General features: G+C 39.0%; 1 protein-coding gene across 3 annotated transcripts in view; it reads right to left on the bottom strand.

Moving 5' to 3' along the window:
• LOC116396721 (catenin alpha-2-like) overlaps positions 1-22,319 on the bottom strand; it is a 186,766-nt gene that overhangs the window by 77,484 nt on the left and 86,963 nt on the right. For 2 of the 3 annotated variants that reach the window (XM_031871499.1, XM_031871500.1), the window contains exon 7: positions 22,130-22,319. This exon is cut by the window's right edge and continues 14 nt beyond it. In XM_031871499.1, coding sequence (XP_031727359.1) covers positions 22,130-22,319 — 190 coding nt within the window. Of the gene's footprint in view, positions 1-7,176; positions 21,814-22,129 lie in introns of those variants that run through there. The other variant, XM_031871498.1, reaches the window with a different exon arrangement.

Raw genomic sequence — 22,319 nt, 5'->3', positions numbered from 1 at the left:
CGCACCAGTAATCACAGCGTGATCTATTTGTTATTTCAGCCTTTTCCCTATCTGTTCTCAATACTTTTGTCAACTTGGGACTTTTACAAACATTAACGCCTCTGCTCACTTCTCTCTTGTTGAGTTCCCATTCACGGCAGATTTTATAATGAGTGCGGAAATTTCCATAGATGCTTTTCAAACCATAAATGAGGCTCGTCGGCAAAACAAAGCATTCCCTAACACATCGCCTTGGATGTACAAGGAGCCAAGAGGGGAGATGTTCAGTTGTCATTTGTGTTTACTAATCTCTACTAGAAAAGCTCTCCATGATTAGCTGATAGACAACAAAATGCAAGAGAGCTAAAAATATGAAACTTTCCCCATTGTTGAGATGCGTTTATTTTTAGCTGCCAGAGCATCACTCACCTTCTTTAATATTTTTCAAAATGCCCAGCGGAAGCCTCCACATACTGCTTTGAGTCGTGCTTATTAATAGAATATTGTTTAATTGTGCATGATTTCCACAATTAAGAAGGTGAGACTTATTCATTTCACCCCAGAGCGAATAAGCACAATTCTAATTTAAGAAATAACAACAACGCTTCACTTCACAATTGCTTACATTTGATGCCTCATATTGCTAATGAAGCCAGCACTGCAATTAATGAGATAAGTAAAATAGGCTTTTGATGAGGCTTGCATGTGTGACTGTGTCTGAGGGCCACGAGTGGGCACAAGCCATCTCTGAGAAGGCTACGGCCTTGAGGTGAGTAATCACCCACAAGGAGTTTCTATGAGAACGGCCCTCTTAAAGCCATTAATTAGCCATCTTCTCTCACTGCACTAACCCTGAGTTAGGTCACAAGAGCTGCAGCTTCCCCCTCACCCTCTGTCTGTTCCTCTCCCACTGCCCCTTGTTCCCCCCCCCCTCCTCTTCATGTCTTGTGCCGCTGGCTTCATATCTCTCCCGCTCTCTCACTCCCTTCTCGCTTTGCTTGTTTACCCACGGCCCTTGTTTGGCTGAAGGCTCTTTGGGTTAACCCAAGTCTCTGGTCTATTCTCAGTGACAAGTCATATGGCATAAACAGAGCAGTGAGCTCCAGTCTCACGCATCAAATACTAAATAAAAAAATATTTGTTTCGGATAAAAAGAATGCACTGAAATGAATGAAACTTAAGGTACAGCTATGAACATATCATATATATTACAAAGGAACAATAGAACCACAGTCTGAAATTGGTATAAGTATTATTTTTCTGGCAATAGCTCTCATATGCAAATGTTTAATACATTTGATGTGCTATTACAACTATGTACAGGGGTGGACAAAATAAAATACTTTGGGGATAAACTACAGCATCCCTGCTTTACACGTTTTTGTGTTGGAAGCTTCGAAAATGAATTTCTAGTTAAACTGTTAATAATGCATTTGTTATGACTTACATTCGCATGCAACATCTATGCTGCCCATTTAACATCGGTTGCACCTTATTGGACATAAAGCTCACACTGTACATATCTGTAATAAATTCACTGCCAATGTTTATTGCTAAATGTTTATTCACAATGGCAACGCATCGGTTAACGTAAGGGAACTAAAACCAAATTGAAGAGGCTAGAGAAAGATTGAGACAATGGTTGCGTAATACAAATATCACACAGAACATTGTGCAAACCTGAGCCACTGGTGTTGACACTCTACACATCCATCAAATCCTTTGACCTTCACACCATTGCTTTTTGCTGTATTATGTGAATGTTGCACAACCCCCTGAATAACGAATGAACACAGGACTAGTGTCAACCACTGATCCACACTGCATCCCTGATCATATTTCTGTATCTGAAATGCATTAATTTTGATTTTACACATACAATGTCAATGTAAAGGAAGAGAAGAATTGTCGTTTGTGAGGTTTCCTTTGCTAATCTGTTGTTCAAGGTAAAAGGTTCATATGTAAATACATGCACAAAGCAAACCCGTCCCCTTATAGGGTTTGCTTAATCCTATATAGTCCAAATGCTCTGTAACTCCGGTGCTTCATTCCCACAGGGCAGAATAATATATGTCCCTCTGTATCTGCCTGCGTGGTGGCATGTTCGCATCACAACAGCTTTTGGCATGGATACAGAGAGAGAGAGAGAGAGAGAGAGAGAGAGAGAGAGAGAGAGAGAGAGGGGAAACAGGCATGATAACAGCATTAAGTGAGCAAACTGGATTTACAGGCAATGTAAACCAAGAGAGCTCTTTCTTTTGTGGACTTTTGTAATTATAGTAATGTAAGTGTGAGTCTTCTGTTGTGGAGTTCTGAATAAAATGCACAGATAATTTGCCCTCACATTAATTTGTTGAATAAGGCTTGTGAACAAGGCTTGTGTTTTTTCCAGTTTTTCAGAGGATTTGAAGATGTTACTTCATTTGCAACAATTATGCATGTAGTGGCTTGGAAATGACCCTCAACTAGGCTACAGCACATGTTTAAAAGCCAAAGTGGATACTGGAAAAGTCAAAATGGATTCATGCTGTAAATAAGCAGGTTTGCTTTTTATAGGCAGAAAACAACCATTTCTAAAATCCTATTCATCATCTAATGCTTTCTTATGAATATACGTATACTGTGTTTTCATACTGCTGCCACTACCCTGTGGACTAAACATCTGGATGTCATCAACTGCTATTCCATTCACCACTTAAGTTGGATGTTGCATTCATTATTGTCTAGATAGAAGGTACCTACACACCCATGTTTTCCTTTACAAAGCTTTACTCTTCAAGCTGCCAAGAATTTAAGATCCTTAGATTAATTCAAAGCTATAAAAATGACACCGCATCACAGCCTAGGTAGTTCCTTATACCATGCCACCCCAATAGTGTACCTTCGATATGGAATAAATGACAATGCAATTTAAAGTAAGAGACACATTTCATCTGTACGAGTTCATTGTTGTTGTTTTTCATGTTTTTGTATTTACTGTCTAATTATTGTGTGTGTGTGTGTGTGTGTGTGTGTGTGTGTGTGTGTGTGTGAGAGAGATTAATGCTTTTGTGTGACTGCACTGTCCTAGTTGTGATCTTGTATATATTTTAAGTCATTTGTTGTCAGGTCTCTCTTGCAAAAAGATCTCACTGAGACGTGCTGAATATAAAGAGCCTAACAAAGCATTGCTGCATAATGACGATTCTTTTACAGTAATTATCATAAAAGCTGTAATGCTAAACAACATAAAAGTGCATGAAATGCTGAGTTAGGATTTAGACGTTCGAATGTAAAGCTCTTAAAACGACACTCAGGACTTTTCAGTCAGGCCTTGTGGGGTAAACAATCTTCTGTTGCCCATCATATGCCATTTGGATGACAATTTTTTTTAGAGTGCAGGCAAATCAAACATCTGTTGTTTTTTTTGTTAGATTGAAGTCAGCCTTCTTGTGTTCACGGGATATATCCTCCTGCCTCTACTGTAAGAAGGCTATACAAGCTTAGCACGCATTGATATTATTTGTATCAAATCAAAGAAAAGCTGTGGTGTGTGCTGAAGTCTGTTGAATGAGATTCACCTCGTGACATGTTTCTATGCTTATGCCGTGGTAAACTAGAGGCCCTCGAACTCTCCTGGGAGAAACAACGACTGCTCTACATCTTGCACTGATCCATCTCCATTACACGACGGACACGTATACAAAGTGATTAAGATTATGATTATACACAAAGAAATCTCCAATTTCCTGGAGGTGCAAAATAGGGCATGAAAAGATTAGAAGCATCAGTGTGAAGAAAGGACAACTAGCCTTGTTCTTTATTGGTATAATTTCCTGGAGAAGATACTTTGGCAAATTATCTTATCATACTCTGATATGTTGTGGTCTCTTTTTGTCTGTTTACCAATGTTGGATGTGTCACCGCAGCATTACTGTTGCACTGTAAATAAATCATTTCAATTGAGAGGTTCTTTCATTGGTTTTTATGAACTTCTCGAACATGCTGGTTGAATGGAGAATGTGAAGCAGCAGTTGAAAGCAAAGTAAAGTGTACATATCAAAATGGAGTAGAGGTGATTGTCCAGTTTCTATACGGTTTTGGCTGGTGACATGTGGACACATTCAACCTGACTGTGTGCATACGGTATGTTTGCCATGAGTGAGTGGCTATGTTTACATGCACACTAAAATAAAAACTCTAAAATGCAAAAGTGTGAGTGCTGCCTTTAGCGGAACTTTGCACTGTGAGGATATGAGAGCAACCATTGCAGAACAAGTGCAAGAACAGTGAACAGATCAGCTCACTCTGCGAGAGGAATACATCATTGTGAGGCAGTTAGATTGACCAAAAAAGCCATCCTCAAAATATAAGTGATGCCACTTCCACCTCTCAGACATGCATAGGGCAGGAATGATATTGATTCTAAACAAATGGCACGCTTCACTGTCAGATTTTTAAAAGTACAGTTTGTAGGAATTTTGTTAAATGGGGATGAAATTAATTATATATTTTGAATTGACAACCAATCTGATCTCATGCAGCTAGGTGTCAAAGGGCAAGCAGTCAAGACACACCACACAAGGCAGACGTGTATGGTTTTATCGTTTATATTTCATGTGAAGCAGAAAACTGTAATTTGCTTGAAACTAGAGCATGTACCTGTTCACCAACAATGAAAAAATAAAAAAAGTAAAAAGTGTTATCCTTATCCAGTAACATTCAGAATTTAAAAGTGACTTGTTAGTAAGATGTAAGCAAAGCAAAAGACAATGTTGAGGTTAACTGTAACACAACAAATGTTTACTATCTGACACGATATTTGGCAAATATAAGGGGCTCAAGGGAGTGAAAAAGGATGATCAATTGGATATGATCTCACATCCAATGACGGATCTTTAAACATACTCTGTGTTAAAATTGCAACCGTTTGTGTAAACAGCAACAAACTTAAGCAGAAACTGTTTTGATTTATGGAAACTTGCAAATCAATGCAATACGTGTGATTAAGTGTGGATTGAAAAAAAATTCTTGGGTTGCAAATTTGAAAATTCCTGGAGGGACTGTTTCAATTTCAACAGCAGCCTGGAGAGTTCTCTTGTCCTACTTACGGCCAAGCTCACTGGCGTTGTGAGCTGTGCCTCAGACTGTTTCTGGAGTTTCACTGTGCTGCCAGCCAAGACACTTGTAAGGTTAAAATATCTGACAGCTCCAGTTTCACTGACAACACACATCCTCGGGCGGATTTTCACATACTTAGTGTTGGGAATCTTCACATGCTCCATTTATGTTGATCATACATGATTACACTTGGTTAAGTTATGCCTCCATGGATGAGCACAAAGTGAAGTGGATAGAGGTTGTTCAGAAAAGTGGGAGCGATGAAAAGAAAAGATGTAGGTGGGCAAAGTGAATATTGAAAAGAATATAGCTTAATGGTATATGCATACGCATGTGCTTTGTCTCTGTGTGTGTGCGTGTGTGTGTGTGTGTGTGTGTGTGTGTGGGGGGGGGGGGGTTACGTGAATGTTTAGCCTAAAGAATAACAGAGTGCCTGAAATTCAATAATCACAGTATTCTGTAGCTCCAAATACTGCATAAACACAGGTATTTTTTTGTTACTATAAGTAAAAAAAAAAAACCTTATGTCAACAACTTAAAGGTGCTACATTTGAAAGTAAAATTTAAATGAATATAGCAGCAAAGGACAATTTGCTATTTAAAGATATGGTGACGTAATGTCTACCTGAGCAGAGAATGAAGTCACTCTCCGTCTGTGTGTGTTGTAATCTGAGTTTCTCTGTGCTTTGTTCACGTAGCCGGGCATGTTAGTGCATGTGATTCCCAGTGTGTACCCCTCTGGCTCGATAATCCCCAACACGCTGCACTGTGCTCATAACGCTGTCCTGAACCACCGTGTCGTCGTAGAAGCCCACCCTCCAATTCCCCACTGTTAGCTCTGCCAGCACTGCTACCTTTGTTTGCACTGTTTGTGCGGTTAGCACCACCAGCGTGTTGAGAGCCAAGGGGAGGCAATCCCTCAATCATAGATAGGCTCTGAATTTGTGATTAAGCACATTCAACATTCAGTTTTTTATTGGGATAGGGACAGTTAAATAACGCAGATCACCAAATTTCACCAAACTATGAAAGAAACTGATCAAAGTTGTTTCAATAATTGTTACATGAACCCTCTCTGAAATACAAGGTCCTGTATTGTCCTGTGCAAATTAACTTTAGCTTATTGTTTTCTCTCTATGTCATGCTTGTGTGTGTGTTTGTGTAGGTTCATGGTTCAAACGAGGGGAACATAGAGGGAAAAAAAGGCGGAGCCACAGGTAAAAATCCACTAAGGGCAGCATTACCACACACAGATTAACAGCAGAAGACTCCAATTCTGGCCCGATTTTACAAATCCTCTCATGCAAATTAGGTCATCACCATTTCAGTATTCTCTGAGGATAGAAAGGCACTTCGAAAAACAGCATCAGGTGGAGGAAATAAGAAAAAGGAGGACTTGTTACTGTGCTTAACTTGAGATAAGGAAAACTGCAGGGAAAGAAAGAAAATCTACATTGGACCTCACACTGTTTCGAAAAACACACACACACACACACACACACACCCCCCACAATTTGCACACAGACATGAAATTTAATTAAAACTAGACCCCAGGTGAAGCAGTTATGGCTTTACAAAGTGTGCCTATCAGACCCAATCAGGCCAATAAGTGCAGATTTGTAATGCCAGAAGACAGTGCCAAATTGTATCCTGGCTGGAGGGCAAGGGCCTGCAACATGGTTCACAAACGTGAAATATATTATAAATAATATATATATGTAGATATGCACCTATATTCAATTCATACGAGTTGCAGTCCAAGACTTGGCCTGAGTAATGTCCAGGACGGACTTAGTCGCTGCAGTATTCCTACAAATCTATGACAGATGGAGCAAGAGAGCACACTACCCTTTTTGAACAATTTATTAAGCCTCCCATTAAACTAGACGACCGTCTGTGTACAGCCAGTGCCTCGTAATAAGACACATCTGGTACATGAAATATGTATTGTGGAAATTCATTTCAGCAAAATATACTGTGGAAGTTTTGAAAAGGTATCAAATCACAGATCAAAACCCACCTGTTCAAAACTGCTTTTAATGTGTGACCACTATTGTGTATTTTATGTTTTTAGTGTATTGCTTTTATATGTGATGATTTTAATGTAAAGTGTCTTTGAGTTTTATGAAAAGCGCTATATAAATAAAATGTATTATTATTATTAAGTTCCAAATGTTAAATTGTGTCTACTGGTTGGGCAACATACAGTATGGTCAATATGAATATGAATCATTATCCTGTAATCGTGCCCATTCAGACCAGGCATTTAGTCTGTACCTGCGGCCTCATTAAAGCTGGGTGCACATAGTTTTGTGAGGTAGCACTTCTTTAAAAAATGTATAATAGATACATTTGGTCTTGTGTGTCCACATATGCATGTATTTAGAACCACTGTGTTGACTGTGTTTTTCACCTGCTCTCCTGTTTATATCTATTTTTTGGTGTTTTTATGCAGTATATCCATTTGGGTGGGTTAGGGTTAGCAGTGCTTCAACCTAATTATTTTTTTAAAGCTGCTCCTATTCTTTCTCAGAAGCTCAATTGTTTCACAAGTCGCCTTACATTCAGGATACTCTGTCTTTTTAAAGGACATTGTCTATGTAAGGCCAATTGAGGGTGTTTCCTTATGCAAATTAGCCTTTTTCTGCACAAGCAGATGGTTGTAGAACAGGTAGAATTTATCATTGTTCACTGCATACAGGTGTGCATGCATTATATATGTTTGATTTATACCAACATACTTACTTGTGTATACAGGCAAGTCTTAAACAGCGATATAGAACTTGCATGCTTTGAAAAATGAGGCCTTTGTTACCAGGATGTCTATTTTTAGCGCCAAAGACCCAAAAAACCTCATCTAACACCAAGCTCACTTTCATGCAGCTCCTTAAACAGCATAGAATATGCAAGGTCAGTAATATACTAGTATGTTGCAGTGAAGCTTGTGCTAATATTTATGTTGCCATACAAAAGTATGCCTCATGCACTTCAAAATGTACGATTCTGCGTGCATTGGATTTCAAATTTTACTGGGTGTCATCGATATTGAACTGTAGCTTAAAAGGGCCTGATGGTAGCCTCAACATCTCAACACTACCTTCAATTTAGGAGAATTAGAATGTGGATTTTTGAAGAAGGCCCAAATGGAGGCAGAACTAAAGTTGAATATGGGATTAGCTCAATCTGGGAACTGTCTTGTTGATCATAAAGTAGCCTCAGTTCCATTGGAAAACTTCAACAACAAACTGGAAGTTCAGTAGTTTTATTGAGATTCACTTTACCTACTACGCCACATAGAGCTAGAGAAAGCTATTTATTAATCTGTATATAGGCTATTTAAATGAAAGTCAAAATCATAAAAAGTATATAATATTGCAAACATGTTTTGTTTATGGTCAACTCATGTTTTCTTTGAAATGAAAAGATTTAATTTCTGTTACGTGCCATATTTATCAATATGTTCAGTTCAGTTGTGTACACTTAAACAACATAATGGGTCTCTGGAGGTTTTCAAATGAATGTGGGAGCTTTTGATTGGTAAGAAGCTAAGCAGGCAACAGTACTGTCGAAAATGTTTTTCATTTATAAATAACTTCTTAGAAGCAACATAAAGCACAGGAATTAATCATTTTTGTGTAAGCGTATGAGACTGTAAGTGTGAGCGTGTGGGAGGGCCCTCTGGAGAGACAATTTGCAGCAACAACCACACAAGGAGACCATGAGCTGGTAAACTAGTGCACACTAGTGCAAGTTGTGTCTCTAAGATCTGTTTGAAACAATTTAAATGTTTTCATTTTGTTAAATGATAACCCTGTATTCCTATAAACAAAGAAATACATCAATAATGACCAAGTTAATTATCCATGAAGAAAATCAAGTTGTTCAAAATCTACTAAAGAACAAATTCCAAAGCACCCTAATTCAGTGGCAGCAACAATTACAGTCAATTTGTGACCTATCAGTGTTGATTCATGTCAAGTTCCGTTCTAAACTTCCAATTGCATAGCAACGAGAGGCCTGATACAACAGAAAATAACTCATTTTTCATGCCCACTCTTAGATACAAATGCAAGTGCTTTTTTGGCCTTTGAATAGAGAAATAAACCTATCAAAATCAATAATGCATTATAAAAGAACAGGCAATAACTGGGTGTATATGCTTTAACAGAACAACAATCTATATCTTTAAAAGGTCAGGGAGCTATAAAGCCTCCTCAAACAGCACAGCCCCCACCCATTCTTCCCTGACACGATAGTCACCCATATTTCCCCCGTACTTCAGGGAATTATCACACAGAAGCCATGAAAAAAGCATTTCAGACCTTTTCTCCATCCAAGTAATCACTTTATTAGTGACACGAAGATGAGTTTGTGCTGTTATATGGATCCAGAGGGTGTAATGAAATTGGACTCTGCTGCAGAGTAACAATATAATAAAAATGAGAGGGAGGCAAAGAATCAATATGACACAAGCTCCATCTGTTTGTCGGTTTCATCAATGAACGTAATGAAGTCACTGGATACATTTTAAATTGATTAGTAATCGAAAATAAAAAATAAAGACAAAATTAAGAGAACATTTATTCACACCCTCTAACTAAATAGACCTAATCATTTAGAGATAATGTGAAAAATAAGTGTAGTGCCACATCCCTACTTACTTGCTTACAACACTTGCTCATGCTGCTCCTTGTGACAGCGAACACAGAGAGAGACACTTTCACTTTTATAGCTTTTAGAATCCTTTCTAACCATTTCCATTGTTTCAGGGTCTCCCTTGTTTTGGACCGGACCAATAGAACGCTTAAAAGATAGCAGAGAGATAGTCGTACAATTACTACGGAATTCAGAGGGGTCTCAAGGCTTCTATACATCATCAAAAGCAGACAGTAGAACAGAAACTCAATACAAACGTCTGACGTGACGCCACAAAGGGCAGTCGGATGTTTCCCATGAGAAGGGGAATTGCTTTGTGTTTGGGGCACCAGTACATTTCACGAAGCGGCTCAATCACAGAGAGGAGAGAAGCGAGTGAGGGTAAAGGGATGTGACTGAACAGACAGAAAGAGAGATACGTCTAAGTAAGATAGGAACGAGAGGAATAATGGATGCAAAAAACCTAATATGTGCCAGACCGCATGCCGATTTCTGTGCTTCTCTGCAAATTAGCTTTCCAAGACCCGGGTCAGAAATTCTGCCTGGAAAGTCCACAAATGCAATTAGTTGATTAAACGTCACAATCCTTTGCAACTTTTATTTACCTTGCAGAAGTGGGGGATTAAAGAAACAGGGAAGAAAACACTGACAAGTGAGGATGCAACACTGCCATTTTATATTTGACTTTGTAATTTCCCATCCCAAAAGTCATACATTTTAGAAATCTAATTGTATATCTACACAGGGCACAGTAGAGCACCATGCTGACAGCCTGTTTGAGATGGAGGCAAAATACACATTTGCTTTTAATGATACAATTTTGTAATTTCCACCAACTGATAGTGTGAAGAAAAATTTAAATACACTTTACAGTGGCTTCATCAAACCAGGCAAATTTTTTTTTCAAAATCAGTAATGTGTGCAAAGTGGAGTGAGTGTTGTATGGTGTCCCTGACAGAGCGGCAAAGAGAAAAGTATTTGATGAGCATACCGAAATGCAGAAGCAATGAGTTTGAACTTTGGGACACCTTCACTGGGAAATAAAGCTGTTAGTTACAGAGAGCAATAAGTTCAGCTCAATCACAAACAGTTTGAATTCATTTTCTTTTTTAAACATTGTTTAACAGTGAGATAGATGACTCATTGTTCAGACGACATCCTTTGGAAACTAGATTATTGTGGCTAACGTGCAGAGACTATGCAGTTAGTGAGTAGTGGAACAATAAAGTCACTGCTCCAAAATGACTCTTAAACTTTTTTAAAGTTAAAATTTGATAAATTCCACATTCTGTATTTTAATTGAATGCAAACTCTAAGTACTTCCACCTTGATGAAGACAAAACCAACAGTATCAAAAAGATGTTCTTTGGAACTTGGATGACATGGCTGACAGGTTGGCATTGAGGGTTTAAACACAAAGGTGGTCAGGTCCGCTGGCCCAAACACGGGGATGTGTAGCCTGGCAAGTGGAGGATGACTAGAAGCTATTTCATCAATTCTTCTCACTGATACCAAAGCATTTGGCAGTAATAGTGGGGATAGCATCGTATTTGAAAAGCGTGTTATTAGGATAGAATGCACTACTGCTCGCTGCTACATGACACCCTCCATGACTAACTCTTTTTCCTCAAAAACGGTTGTGGACCAATAGAGGGCTTATTTATGTTAAATGATTGTCTGTTCGGCAATGACAACAGAACTGACGATAATGCCTAATTATTGTAAAAACATCAAGAGGAATCGGTATGCACAAGCCAGCATGTGCACGTATACATGGATTTGCACATGCACTCAGCATTGCACATCAAAGGCACAAAGGTCACACATCCACAGGGAAATTGTGGCTTGCACGCTTGATTTCCCAAAGCATTGCGCCTCCTGCATCCATAACCCTAACATATGTAGCGGTTAATACAGTTAGAGCACAGGTCTTTGCTTTCGTGTCTGCTCGCTTAATAATATTAGGGTTGATTCTATAGTTTGATCCAGCTATCAATGTCAATCATGTTAGCGGTGCTCAACACAGCAAGCCCTTGGAGGAGAGCGGAGGGAGGGGGAAAACACGAGAAGGGCAGGCAGCTTTCTAATGCAATATAGCTGCCAGATCTGAGAGCTTTTTATTGCATTAATACATTTCTGGATAATTCTATCTCATCTCCTAATATGAATTAGCCTAAAAAACCCAATTAAAGTCTCATTTATCTGATCACCTCAATCGGAGATGGTGACATGAGGGCATTTTGATAGCCATGTGATAGTTGCTTGCTTCCGCCTAAAGAGGATTCCGTTTCTTTTCGAGCCACAGCGAAGCGTAATTGGAATGGAGAGCATGGCAGGCAGTATTCTCTGGGTGAAATTATAGCTACTGCTTGCACGATTGGTAAGCACACAGGCTAGACAAGAGCCATATCGTGTTGTTTTCAGATGCACGAGGAGGTGTTACAAAGAGCATTTCATAGACTTTAGGGGGAAATTAAACTTTGTAATGCAGTGTGAGGATCCAAACAATCATTAGGTCCAGTTTACATCAATGATTAAGTCTAAATGACCTTTGGATCAGTGGGGGTTTTCTTACAGATCTTGATAATCATAGTTTTGGGATTTTAAATTTGGCAGGCTTTTGACAAACACTGCAAAAATCATGCAGGATTCAATTGCACAGATCTGTCGAAGCAAAACTGTATCCAATACAGAGGTTAAGGGAGTTAAAGGATAGACGCCTCTCAAAAATACTCACCTGTACCATTAAGACCATGTCAGTTCCTGCTAATGTCAGCTAAAACAGGAAGCTGAAGCTATGGATACAACATGATCTAAACTGAATGATAAGCATTTAGGGCTAACCAGATGTCCCGTTTAGATTGAGGCAAATATTCCACAACCACTTAATATATACAAGACTGAAATTATAAAAAGTAAAAAAGAAAAAAATGAAGAGTGTCCTTTGTGGATTTGCTTCCAACACATTTAAACCACAAACACGGCTCTGGACTTTGTTTCTCTTTCCCTCCATTCTCATCGTTCTGTCTAGCTCTCTGTTTGTCTTTCCCCTTAATGCTGCCTTTTTAAAAAGAGCAGATTGAACAGCAGACTAACTACTCTTTGGCAAACATTACACTCTATAATACCTACCAAGCACAGTAGACCTTGTATTTAAGCAGTATTGCAGATACTGGATGGGCAACAGCATTTCTCGCATACATATTTTCAACAGGATAATTGCACTATATCAGAAGCATAATCTTAAAAGGGTTATGGCAGTATCACAGAAATAAATCTAACTTTACTCAAATGGCCAGCACCGTCTCTAAATCTCAACCAAAAAGAGTGCCTGGGGATCTATTGTAGTCTGAGGTTTGCAACATTTGAATGCATGGGCCAAAAACGCCTCTCGGTTGTATGCCTCGGCCAACCAGTCAAGTAGTTCTGTACGTCCACGCCTATCCAAAATATCATCACTACATCATTTTATCCAAACAGACATTTCTGTGAACATGTCAGAATTTGCAAATCAAGTATTGAGTTACGGCCAAAAATGTGTTTTGTGAGGTCATATTGACTTTTGCCCTCTAAACTCTAGTCAGTTCATCTTGAGTCCAAGTGCATGTTTGTGCCAAATGTGAAGAAATTCACCGAGGCCATTCCTGAGTTATTGCGTTCACAAGCATGTGAACATGATTTTTAAACATCACAATCAGCTCATCCTTGCACAGGAGTGTACACAAGGCATGTTTTTCTTCTTTCCTTCCATAATGAGTATATTAACAGAAACAAAGAAGATATAGTTCAAATATCAAATGTATTAATTTTACATTTGTAATAGTTTTATTAAGAATTAAATTATTAAAACTTACATTTAGTCAACGTCCCCATATTGTTACATGCTATACTACTGATTTCCCAATCCAGAAAAGCCAGTGAGCCTAGACCATTATTTAAATAATGTGGGTAGCTGTTTGTATTTCTCTACTAGATTGAAGAGGTTGGAACTGTGATTTGTGAGTTCATTATTGTGCACTTCACACTGAAACAGGACCTTGTTCCCATTTAAATCTGCACACAATTAGATGCTAAACTGTTTATTTTACCAATAACTGGTGATTTTCTTCTATTCTCATTTAACTTTTGCGAAATAAATTAAAGTAAGAAGTAAAGAGTGATCTTTGCCTTTTTCTGCCTCTTCAGTTGTCAGTCCGGTTGAACCATTGTACAGCATTTTCTTTGCAATGTACTAATAATGACTTGTTTTTCAAACTGTTCATACAAAATAACATCCATTGATAGAGCTGGCGCAGAGGTGCAAATTGGCGGCGCAGAGGCGTAAAAATAAGCAGTACCTGCGAAACACAAATGAGTTTGCATTGTAAAAAACCTTAAGAAACACATCCTTGACCTTAATGACGCGTGTATGCCTTATGTAAAGCACTTTGAGGAAATGTGCTTTACAAATAAACTTTCCTTGACTTAACTTGTTAACTGTTCATCTTCAAACTCGGCCTTCCGTTTGATCTCAACTACACTTCTGTAAGGTTTTGTAACTGTAACTTGAACGGTTGTGACACTATCACAGTCACACAATCTGTCCACAGCCAAACACTGAAAACCGCTTCAGTGGTAGCTACCGCTGCAGTAAGTGTCTACAGGACCACATTTTGCAGGGATGACACACACACACACACACACTCAAGAGGTGAACACAATACCAGCGCTGCTTGTTTCATAGTTGATGAGCTACAATTATTTTGTCTGAAGGCATTGAAAGAACATTCAAAATAATGCAATCCAATATAACTGAATGGGAGTGGGGCTCGGCGATATTGCAGCATAAGAAGAGATAATCGTTGCACCTTATGGGTTGTTTGGTGAATGTTTTACAGCAGGAACCCTGTTTGAGCTTTTGGTCATGTTGCTTCACTTTTCTCCAACTTGTTCTCAGACTGAATAGTAAGAATAAAGTAGTCTGTCGAGTCTCCAGAGGGCCTTAAATACACTTACAGTTTTTACCTGGGCCTTCTGGTCAATCTTCAGGGGCTATGTCTGTGAGCCAGCCTTCAATGGCTGAGCAAGCCACGTTGTTCAAAGTGAGTGGTTTGTGCACAGTGGATTGCAGCTTGTCGTGTGGCGCATTAGTTGTTGACAGATGGGAGGGAGGGCATGGAACGCTGTGGGGAACCAATGATTTATTGCCTGGCCTGGGACACTTAACGGGGTGTAAGTGCTGAGTCTGGAAGGACCGTGATGTGAGGACAATTGGAAAAAATAGAGAGGAATAAACAAAGGGAATAACTGAAAAGAGAGAGGAGGTACTGCAAACGTGCTCTCTAATCATTAAATGAAGATTTTGATGAACTCTGACATTAAAACCAGTACCAAATGAATACCATGTGGCAACATTTACATTGTTGTAACAAGGAAATAATATGCTTCTCTTAGAATAATAAGGGAACATATAGGGCCTACTAGTGAGGATAAGAAATGGACAGGAACACACACATCATTGATTGTTCAATGTTATTTGTATTTAACACCCTGGATCTTGGTGGATTTCCTCCTTCGAGTGGATACTCGCTGCACACATCTCTACTGGTGTGCTGTATATTGCTTATTGGTTAAACTCTGCTGTGCCATTCCTTTAACAATGACCTTTTTAAATATGAGTTTATGAACTTAATATATTTCCAGCAGTGAGATATGGCCATCATTGTACATTTGTACGCTGTTAATTATTGTCATAAGTTTGAGCTAAGGCGTGTGGCAGATCTTTAAACTCCAGATGGCGGAAAGTATATTTTTAGAAAATAATACGAAGAGAAAAACGAACAGAAGAAGAAAAAGTATAGATTAAGTACACTCTGGGGGAAACAAACAGGAGGAATGTGAGTGAAAAAGATAGACTGAAACCAAATAAACATCCTTTTCCTTCTTTTCCTTTTTTGTGTTAGCTTTCCCTCACCTCACCACTCAAAGGTCAGAGACAAGATCTACGTTTATATTGTTTTTCAGAAGCGACAACAGATGTTTAAGCGGCCCAAATCCCTAATGTCTACCCAACCACCATTTACATCTACTATTTGGCCAAATGAAGTAAAATAATATAGACATCTGACTTTCTTTAACACCCTTGATTAGCATGATCTGTCTCTGCAATCACACTAGACACATTATTATACTAGTAATTCAGCGTTAAAGCTATTCCAATGATGCACTCTCTCAAGGATACAATTATACCACTAAGCTACTGTTGGGCTATTGTATGTATTCTTATTACAGCATTTCTAGATAAACATTTCTAAAGAAACGTATCACTTGACAATGACACAAGCGATAGTTTAGATCCAAACATAGAAGACATGGACTTAAATTGTGACCTACAGTAATACCTAGTCCCCTGTGAGAGAACCTATCACTGCTGTTATTTCTGATGCCCCCCACACAGCCAATTAGCCTTAGAAAACCCTGTCAAGGTAAATTCAGCCTCCTTGCATCTGTTACAGCTGTGCCCTTCAGCCAGCTTAGGGTGATGGACAGTGGAGCACATCGGCGGAGCGAGGGGACGGAAGAGGTATTGATCAGGTCTGTTTTGTTCAGCTTTGTTCTTCAAACTTTAGTGGCACTGAGATCATGTTGCAGTGTAAACACAAGAATGATTAAAAACCCTAGCAGGCTTGTTTTGTGTTTTGTGGCAGTACCTTGGCAGTGTCGGGTTTTGTTCGGTACAAATTCATTGTGAGGAGGTTTCTAGACAATGAGGAGAGACAGTGTGGGCAACTGCTGACTGTGTGGTTTATCTCAACAGACTGACGCTTCCCATCTGAGACGAGATGGTCTCAGATGGGAAGAGGAGTTTTACACAACCACAGGGCCTCATTCATGAATTGTAACAGGCAGATGTTATCTTTACTTGTGCCTAAACAAAAAAAAATTAAGAAAGCTTTTTAGGGGTTCATTAATATTTCCTCTTCTACAAAACTTTCTTTTGTATCAACTAGCACCGCAGATTGTATCTTGATGCAATTCATTCGTGAACACAGGCAGTCAACTTATGTTGAGGAAAAAAAAATTGTATTAAATACAACACATGCCCAACTGTTGGGAGAGGGGATTTCACTTCTCTCAGACATCTAAACAGTTATTCTTTAATATATAAGTATATAATGGCCTTTTAGCCCAGGGGCTCACTATTGATCACTACTCACACCTTCCCTTCCAATGCTCAAAGTTCAGTATAGCTTTGGCTGCCCTCACTATCTCTCTCTTATAGTATTTGTCCTGACTCAAGTACCTTTATTTTCGCAATAAAGACAATTGCAGGTCAAGAAGATATGATCTGATGTGGACTGCACAAGCAAACACACAAAGCTGAAACATTTTACAGTATGTGATCAGGCACTCCAATTGTTGATCGAGCATTTTATACGTGGCAACTCCCAGAGGAGCTGTGTGAGCAAGAAGGCCATCAGTCTCTCCCTGATGATCATCCTACCTCACAACCCGTGTTTAGTTTGATGTGCCAAATTCAGCTAACAGTGAGATTAGAGCACTTGCTATCACACTCCCTAAATCCTTCTCTCTGCTGCTCACGGGCCTGCTGAAATGCCCGTATTCACCTGCCGTGGTTTCTGGCTGTGGCTATATTCTGCCCAGGCTCACTTGACCCAAGCTGGTAATGCATTACTCCCAAGATCAATTGATAGATTGGCCCTGTCCGAGCTGCCGTAACTAAATCAGCTGCTCCTGATGATTCAGCACCAGCCAGGGAGCCGAGCCTGCTGTCACCAATCACAGATCACCAGCAACAGAGACAGGTATGGACATTCTCCTGTCACTTGAACCTAATTTATTGCCAGCTACCACATTGATTAACCTTGTGCTGTGGTTCAAGCTTCCTATAACAATTTGTATGTGGGCAGGGGCAAGGGGTGTGGCTGAATGTAGAAGCATGAGGAAACATAAAGGCAAGGTAATGTGTACATTGCTTCAGAAAACTTTGAACAACAGGACTTCTGTACAGCCAGGAGCAACTTTGTCAGAGTGGCAACTGCTAACATTTAGCTGTGGGGAAGCCTGTGTCTGGATGTTTTTGTGATGAAAAATGGTTTTAACTGCTACTTTCCATATTGAATGGAGAGCTATTTATATCCTCTGCAGCTGGAATCTACGTCATTGACAAAGGCGTCATTCATTATCCAAAATCTATCGTGGTTCCTCAGCGACTATGTTCGTACTTTTATAAGGATGTCTAATTGAGTTCAGACGGGATCCAGTCACTTGCCGGTTCAGTCTGTGGCTTATTCGTATCACTATTTGTTGTTACCAGTATGGAATGCATAGTGTGCAAGTTTTAAGATTAGAATTTGCATCAGCACTTATGAATCCCATCCCACAGGGACCTACAGTCAAACACTATGCTAGGACTTTTTACTGGTAGAAATCAGTTGGAGGTAATGTCTCATATTTGACAAAGTGAGCTGTAAATTGCCAGCACAAAGTGTGTTATATGGCACGACATTAATGACATGATCCCCGGGTGCCTGAACTCTCAACCAGTTGAGGTTGTTTATATGTACTGTATATACATACAGTACATACCTTTTTTTTTTTGCCTGGACTGCAGTAAAACTATATCAAAAAACAAATGATTTTTGTTAAAGCAAAACGTCAGACAGGGACACAGTAATGCCTACGAATTACATGTCACTGAAACTGACTATTTGAGATTTAAGATGTCTCTCAAAAAATAAAAGAATGAATGAAAATGTCTGAGAAAGAAAAGTAAAAAATTGCTCTCTTCCTACTGTGCTACGCAGAAAGGCATCACTCAACATCTTGAGTTAAGGACATATAGTACTGTTTTTAGAGAGGAGTTGGGTTTAACAAGCATTCATTTCTTGAAGGAGATGTATTGCTATTTTAAGCACCTACGTATATGATTTATTGAATAACACAATTCACGAGCAGGCTTGGTAACGATATCTTCGACATTCACTCTTGTTTGTTGTTTTACCCTCAGGGGATGCTGAGCTGAGAAGTGGAAGCATTTTGTTTTTTGTGTCTCTGTGATTTACTCCCCCTTCTTTGCTAGGACAGCCAGGGGCTGTCAGCAATCTCCCAGCTGTAGCCTCTAAAGCACAACTCACGGGCCTAATGAAGCAGGGCACAATTACCTTAGCAAAAAACTGCTTTGCCTTAAGAGGGGGAGAGGGCATCTCATGTTCATGAACACACACGTGATTTTTTTGTTTTCAGAGAGTTGGTAAAAGGAGAAGATCTCGGTGGCTTTTATACCATACTCTGAGGAAATGATGGCAGGCGCGTTTTGTTATGAATAAAAGAGCCATACCGTTTATACACATCACAGAGCCTTTGTTTTTTTACGTTAGACAAAAATAATTTTCATGTTTCTTCAGTGATTTTGCAGACTGGTCCTATGAATCAACCACACAACTAGAAATGTCTCCTGCTGGGCTGCAACTGATAATATTAAATACATAAAAAAATAACTGTTATCATAACTACAAAATCAGTTTCCCAAGTAAAACAAGACAAAAAAGAGACAGACCAATGACATTATTGTCAAAAATTAAAGTGATTACCATTCAGATTATTTTCTAAAGATCAAATATCTTTTAAAACCAGAGCATTATGTTACCTTTTGTCTCCAAGTTGTGAGAAGTGGCGTGTAACACAGCGGGAGAGTGTTGAAAACAACAATCAAAAAAAACAATAAAAACATGTTTTGACAACAAGTGCAGGTCATTTCCCGCAAACGTTCACAGACACACACACATGCATGCCGAGTGTAGAACTACTGCTGTTGCACTGTTAATATTCTATTACAACCAGAGAGGATCTCTAATCTAATAAGGAGTCTTATCTAATAGCACCCTATTGTTTCTGGAAAACGTTATGAGCCCAGACGCCACAACAAATACACATAATTAGGTTGAAGATTATATAGTATTACACAGGGCCTTTTGCCAGCAGGAGAACCGATATACTGTAGGGATCAATAGACAGCTGGCTCGCTAATTGCTCAATGGTCACAAATTACACGTAATACACACTGAATCGATCGTTAGAAGACAGTTCCAGCAGGTCGCACATGCATTATCATTAAGATTTAATTTTGGTCATCAAACAAAACTTAAGATACATTAAATGATGCAGGTTTAAATATTGTGGTTGTTTCTAATATTCACTAAAAAGAGCGTTTTTGAGAGCTGCTTTCAGGATGGCCTAGATTTTCACAGTGGTGAATGAGGTACTAAAGTAGTCCTCCTTTAAGGAGAAATCAAGTCCTTCACACTCTGAGTCCCTCCTTGACACAGCAGCAGTACTGATGGCCCACTAAAGATCACCAGCTCACATTTAAATCCTGCAAGTTCTCATTTCACTTATTTTATATATTTATTTATTTTACCTTTATTTAACCAGATTAGTCAATTGAGAACCAGTTCTCATTTACAATGGTGACCCAACAGGAAGCAAGTCGTTACAAACGAATAAAGCATAGAAAAATCTCAATCAATCTCAAACAAAAAGAACAACATCATATGTACAATATATAACCATAACCGTGTAATGGTTTAAAAAGCTAACACTAAACAGCTGAAAAAAAAGACAGGGTAACAGGTTCTGAAGAGAACATAAGAACATATTAAGATAACTGTTAATTCTCCATTTACCACCAGCAGCATAGTAAAGGTATTAACATCTCCTGAGCTTCTTCCTCCACAGATGGCTATGTTACCCGAGGCTAACATTACCAATGTGGACTCTGAGTCCCAGATTAGTAGAACGGGTACATTACAGTCATTTTGATCACAGCAATAACTCACCAACAGTCGAGGCCCATTAGATGTTATCTAACAATTCAGGCTGGCCTAGTAAGTGCCCCACTGCGGAAGTAATAGGCGCTGCCTTTTCAGTGATTTAGGGCTTTGTTAAGGGGCACCTGAAAGGTTGCCATGTTGATCGTGTCTCAATATTAACTTTACATTAATATTTCCATGAAAACCTTGAAAGAATGTATCATAAAAAGAAAAAAAAAAAGTTATGAATTGTTTTAATTCAATTTTAATTTGACAAGATAATTACAGCTTTCGTTAATGAACACAGAGTAAGCTGTTCTTTATCATCATGTAAGTCATCTACTCAGGAGTTAGTTTACATGTATGTTTGAAGGTTATGCCGCATATGACCATGTTGTTGTTAATTGGCTGTCTTTAATCAGTTGATTGGAATAAAGTACCCCACCTGCGTGGGTATAATTGTGATTAATTAACTTGAATGAGTTTGTTTTATCCGTGAACCCTTGAATATTCTATTCTATATTGTATACCAAGTTTTTTTTTTTCCAGGTACACAGTCAAAATGCATGTGCATTATACTTTCAAGTATTCTGCCAACAGTTTTCTCTGCAGAAAAACTGCAACGATGAGTCTAACACTTGCTATTAAAATTATAAAACATTTCACATAGAACATTTCAGAAATGTTAGGGCTCCTGTGTTAATAGCATTATCGCAAAATCCAGCACAAAGAACAAAATGATGTGTGCAAGGTCAATAACAGTGTATCCAAGTGCATCTATTACTTTTGCTAATGTAGAAAAAGCTCACAGCTCTATATGCACAAAAGGGTCTGTTGAAGTCAAATATAAATTGGATGTGTGTGATGATTAATTATTGTCTTGGCCAGACTCATAACCTTTCAACGGCCGTGCCAATCACAGTGGTGCGTGAGGAAAACGGCTCCCCAAATGAAGAGGAAAAGTGCGGCTTCTCCAAGAAGGAAAATACTGTTGTTGCCCAATAGGTTAAGAGTTGCAATATACAAACGTATGCATTACCATTATTGTATGATTTTTTTTTTTTAATTGAAAAAAAAAAAAAAAAAAGCCAAAAGACAAAAGCCCATAATTTCCATAATAATGGGGACATGAAGTTATCAATAAATTGATGCTAAAATAGACCTGGTCGACAGACATCTTTTCTAGGCACGTCAAAGAGCTCATTTTCACCAACAGCTTACCTTTCACCGTCTCATCTCCTCCCGCCTTTGCACCTGTCGCACTACTCTAAGAACACAAATACCAAATAATGCCACATATGTCAAACAAAGGACATAACTTGGATTGAGTAAGGCTCAGAGTTGCTGAGCTAGCCTAAACAGAAGGTTTTTGCTTTAGGTGTAACACTTGATGGCAGGTGAAAGTATCATGAGCGAGGTGTTTGGTTCTGCATTTCACCAAAAATGTAGTAGAGAAGACAAAGGAGATCAGCAGCATGTGTGTCTGCTTTCAATGATGTATGTGTGTTCCGAGGTGCGCGAATGAGCAAGTGTTGCAGTTGCAGTTAGCTAGTGAGTATCAAATTATCAGAGAGGTCACTTACATTGTTCATGTACTCGCTCAACAGGTCTTGCAGGGCCTGTCGAACAGCGTTGCACTCAGCCACAATGCGTTCACGGCGGTCGTCACGTGTGCATGAGGAGTCAGCCATTAGCGCGGCACCACTTATGATGCTCTCCAAGCGCTCTTCCAGAGAGGGACGGAAACGAGCCTCGCTGAATGTCAGAGGGTCC

This window comes from Anarrhichthys ocellatus, unplaced genomic scaffold, assembly GCF_004355925.1.
Source record: "Anarrhichthys ocellatus isolate YVR2014 unplaced genomic scaffold, GSC_Weel_1.0 scaffold58, whole genome shotgun sequence".
NCBI lineage: Eukaryota > Metazoa > Chordata > Actinopteri > Perciformes > Anarhichadidae > Anarrhichthys > Anarrhichthys ocellatus.
The sequence above is the reverse complement of the archived record's forward strand: the minus strand, read 5'-3'. Positions and strand labels throughout refer to the sequence as shown.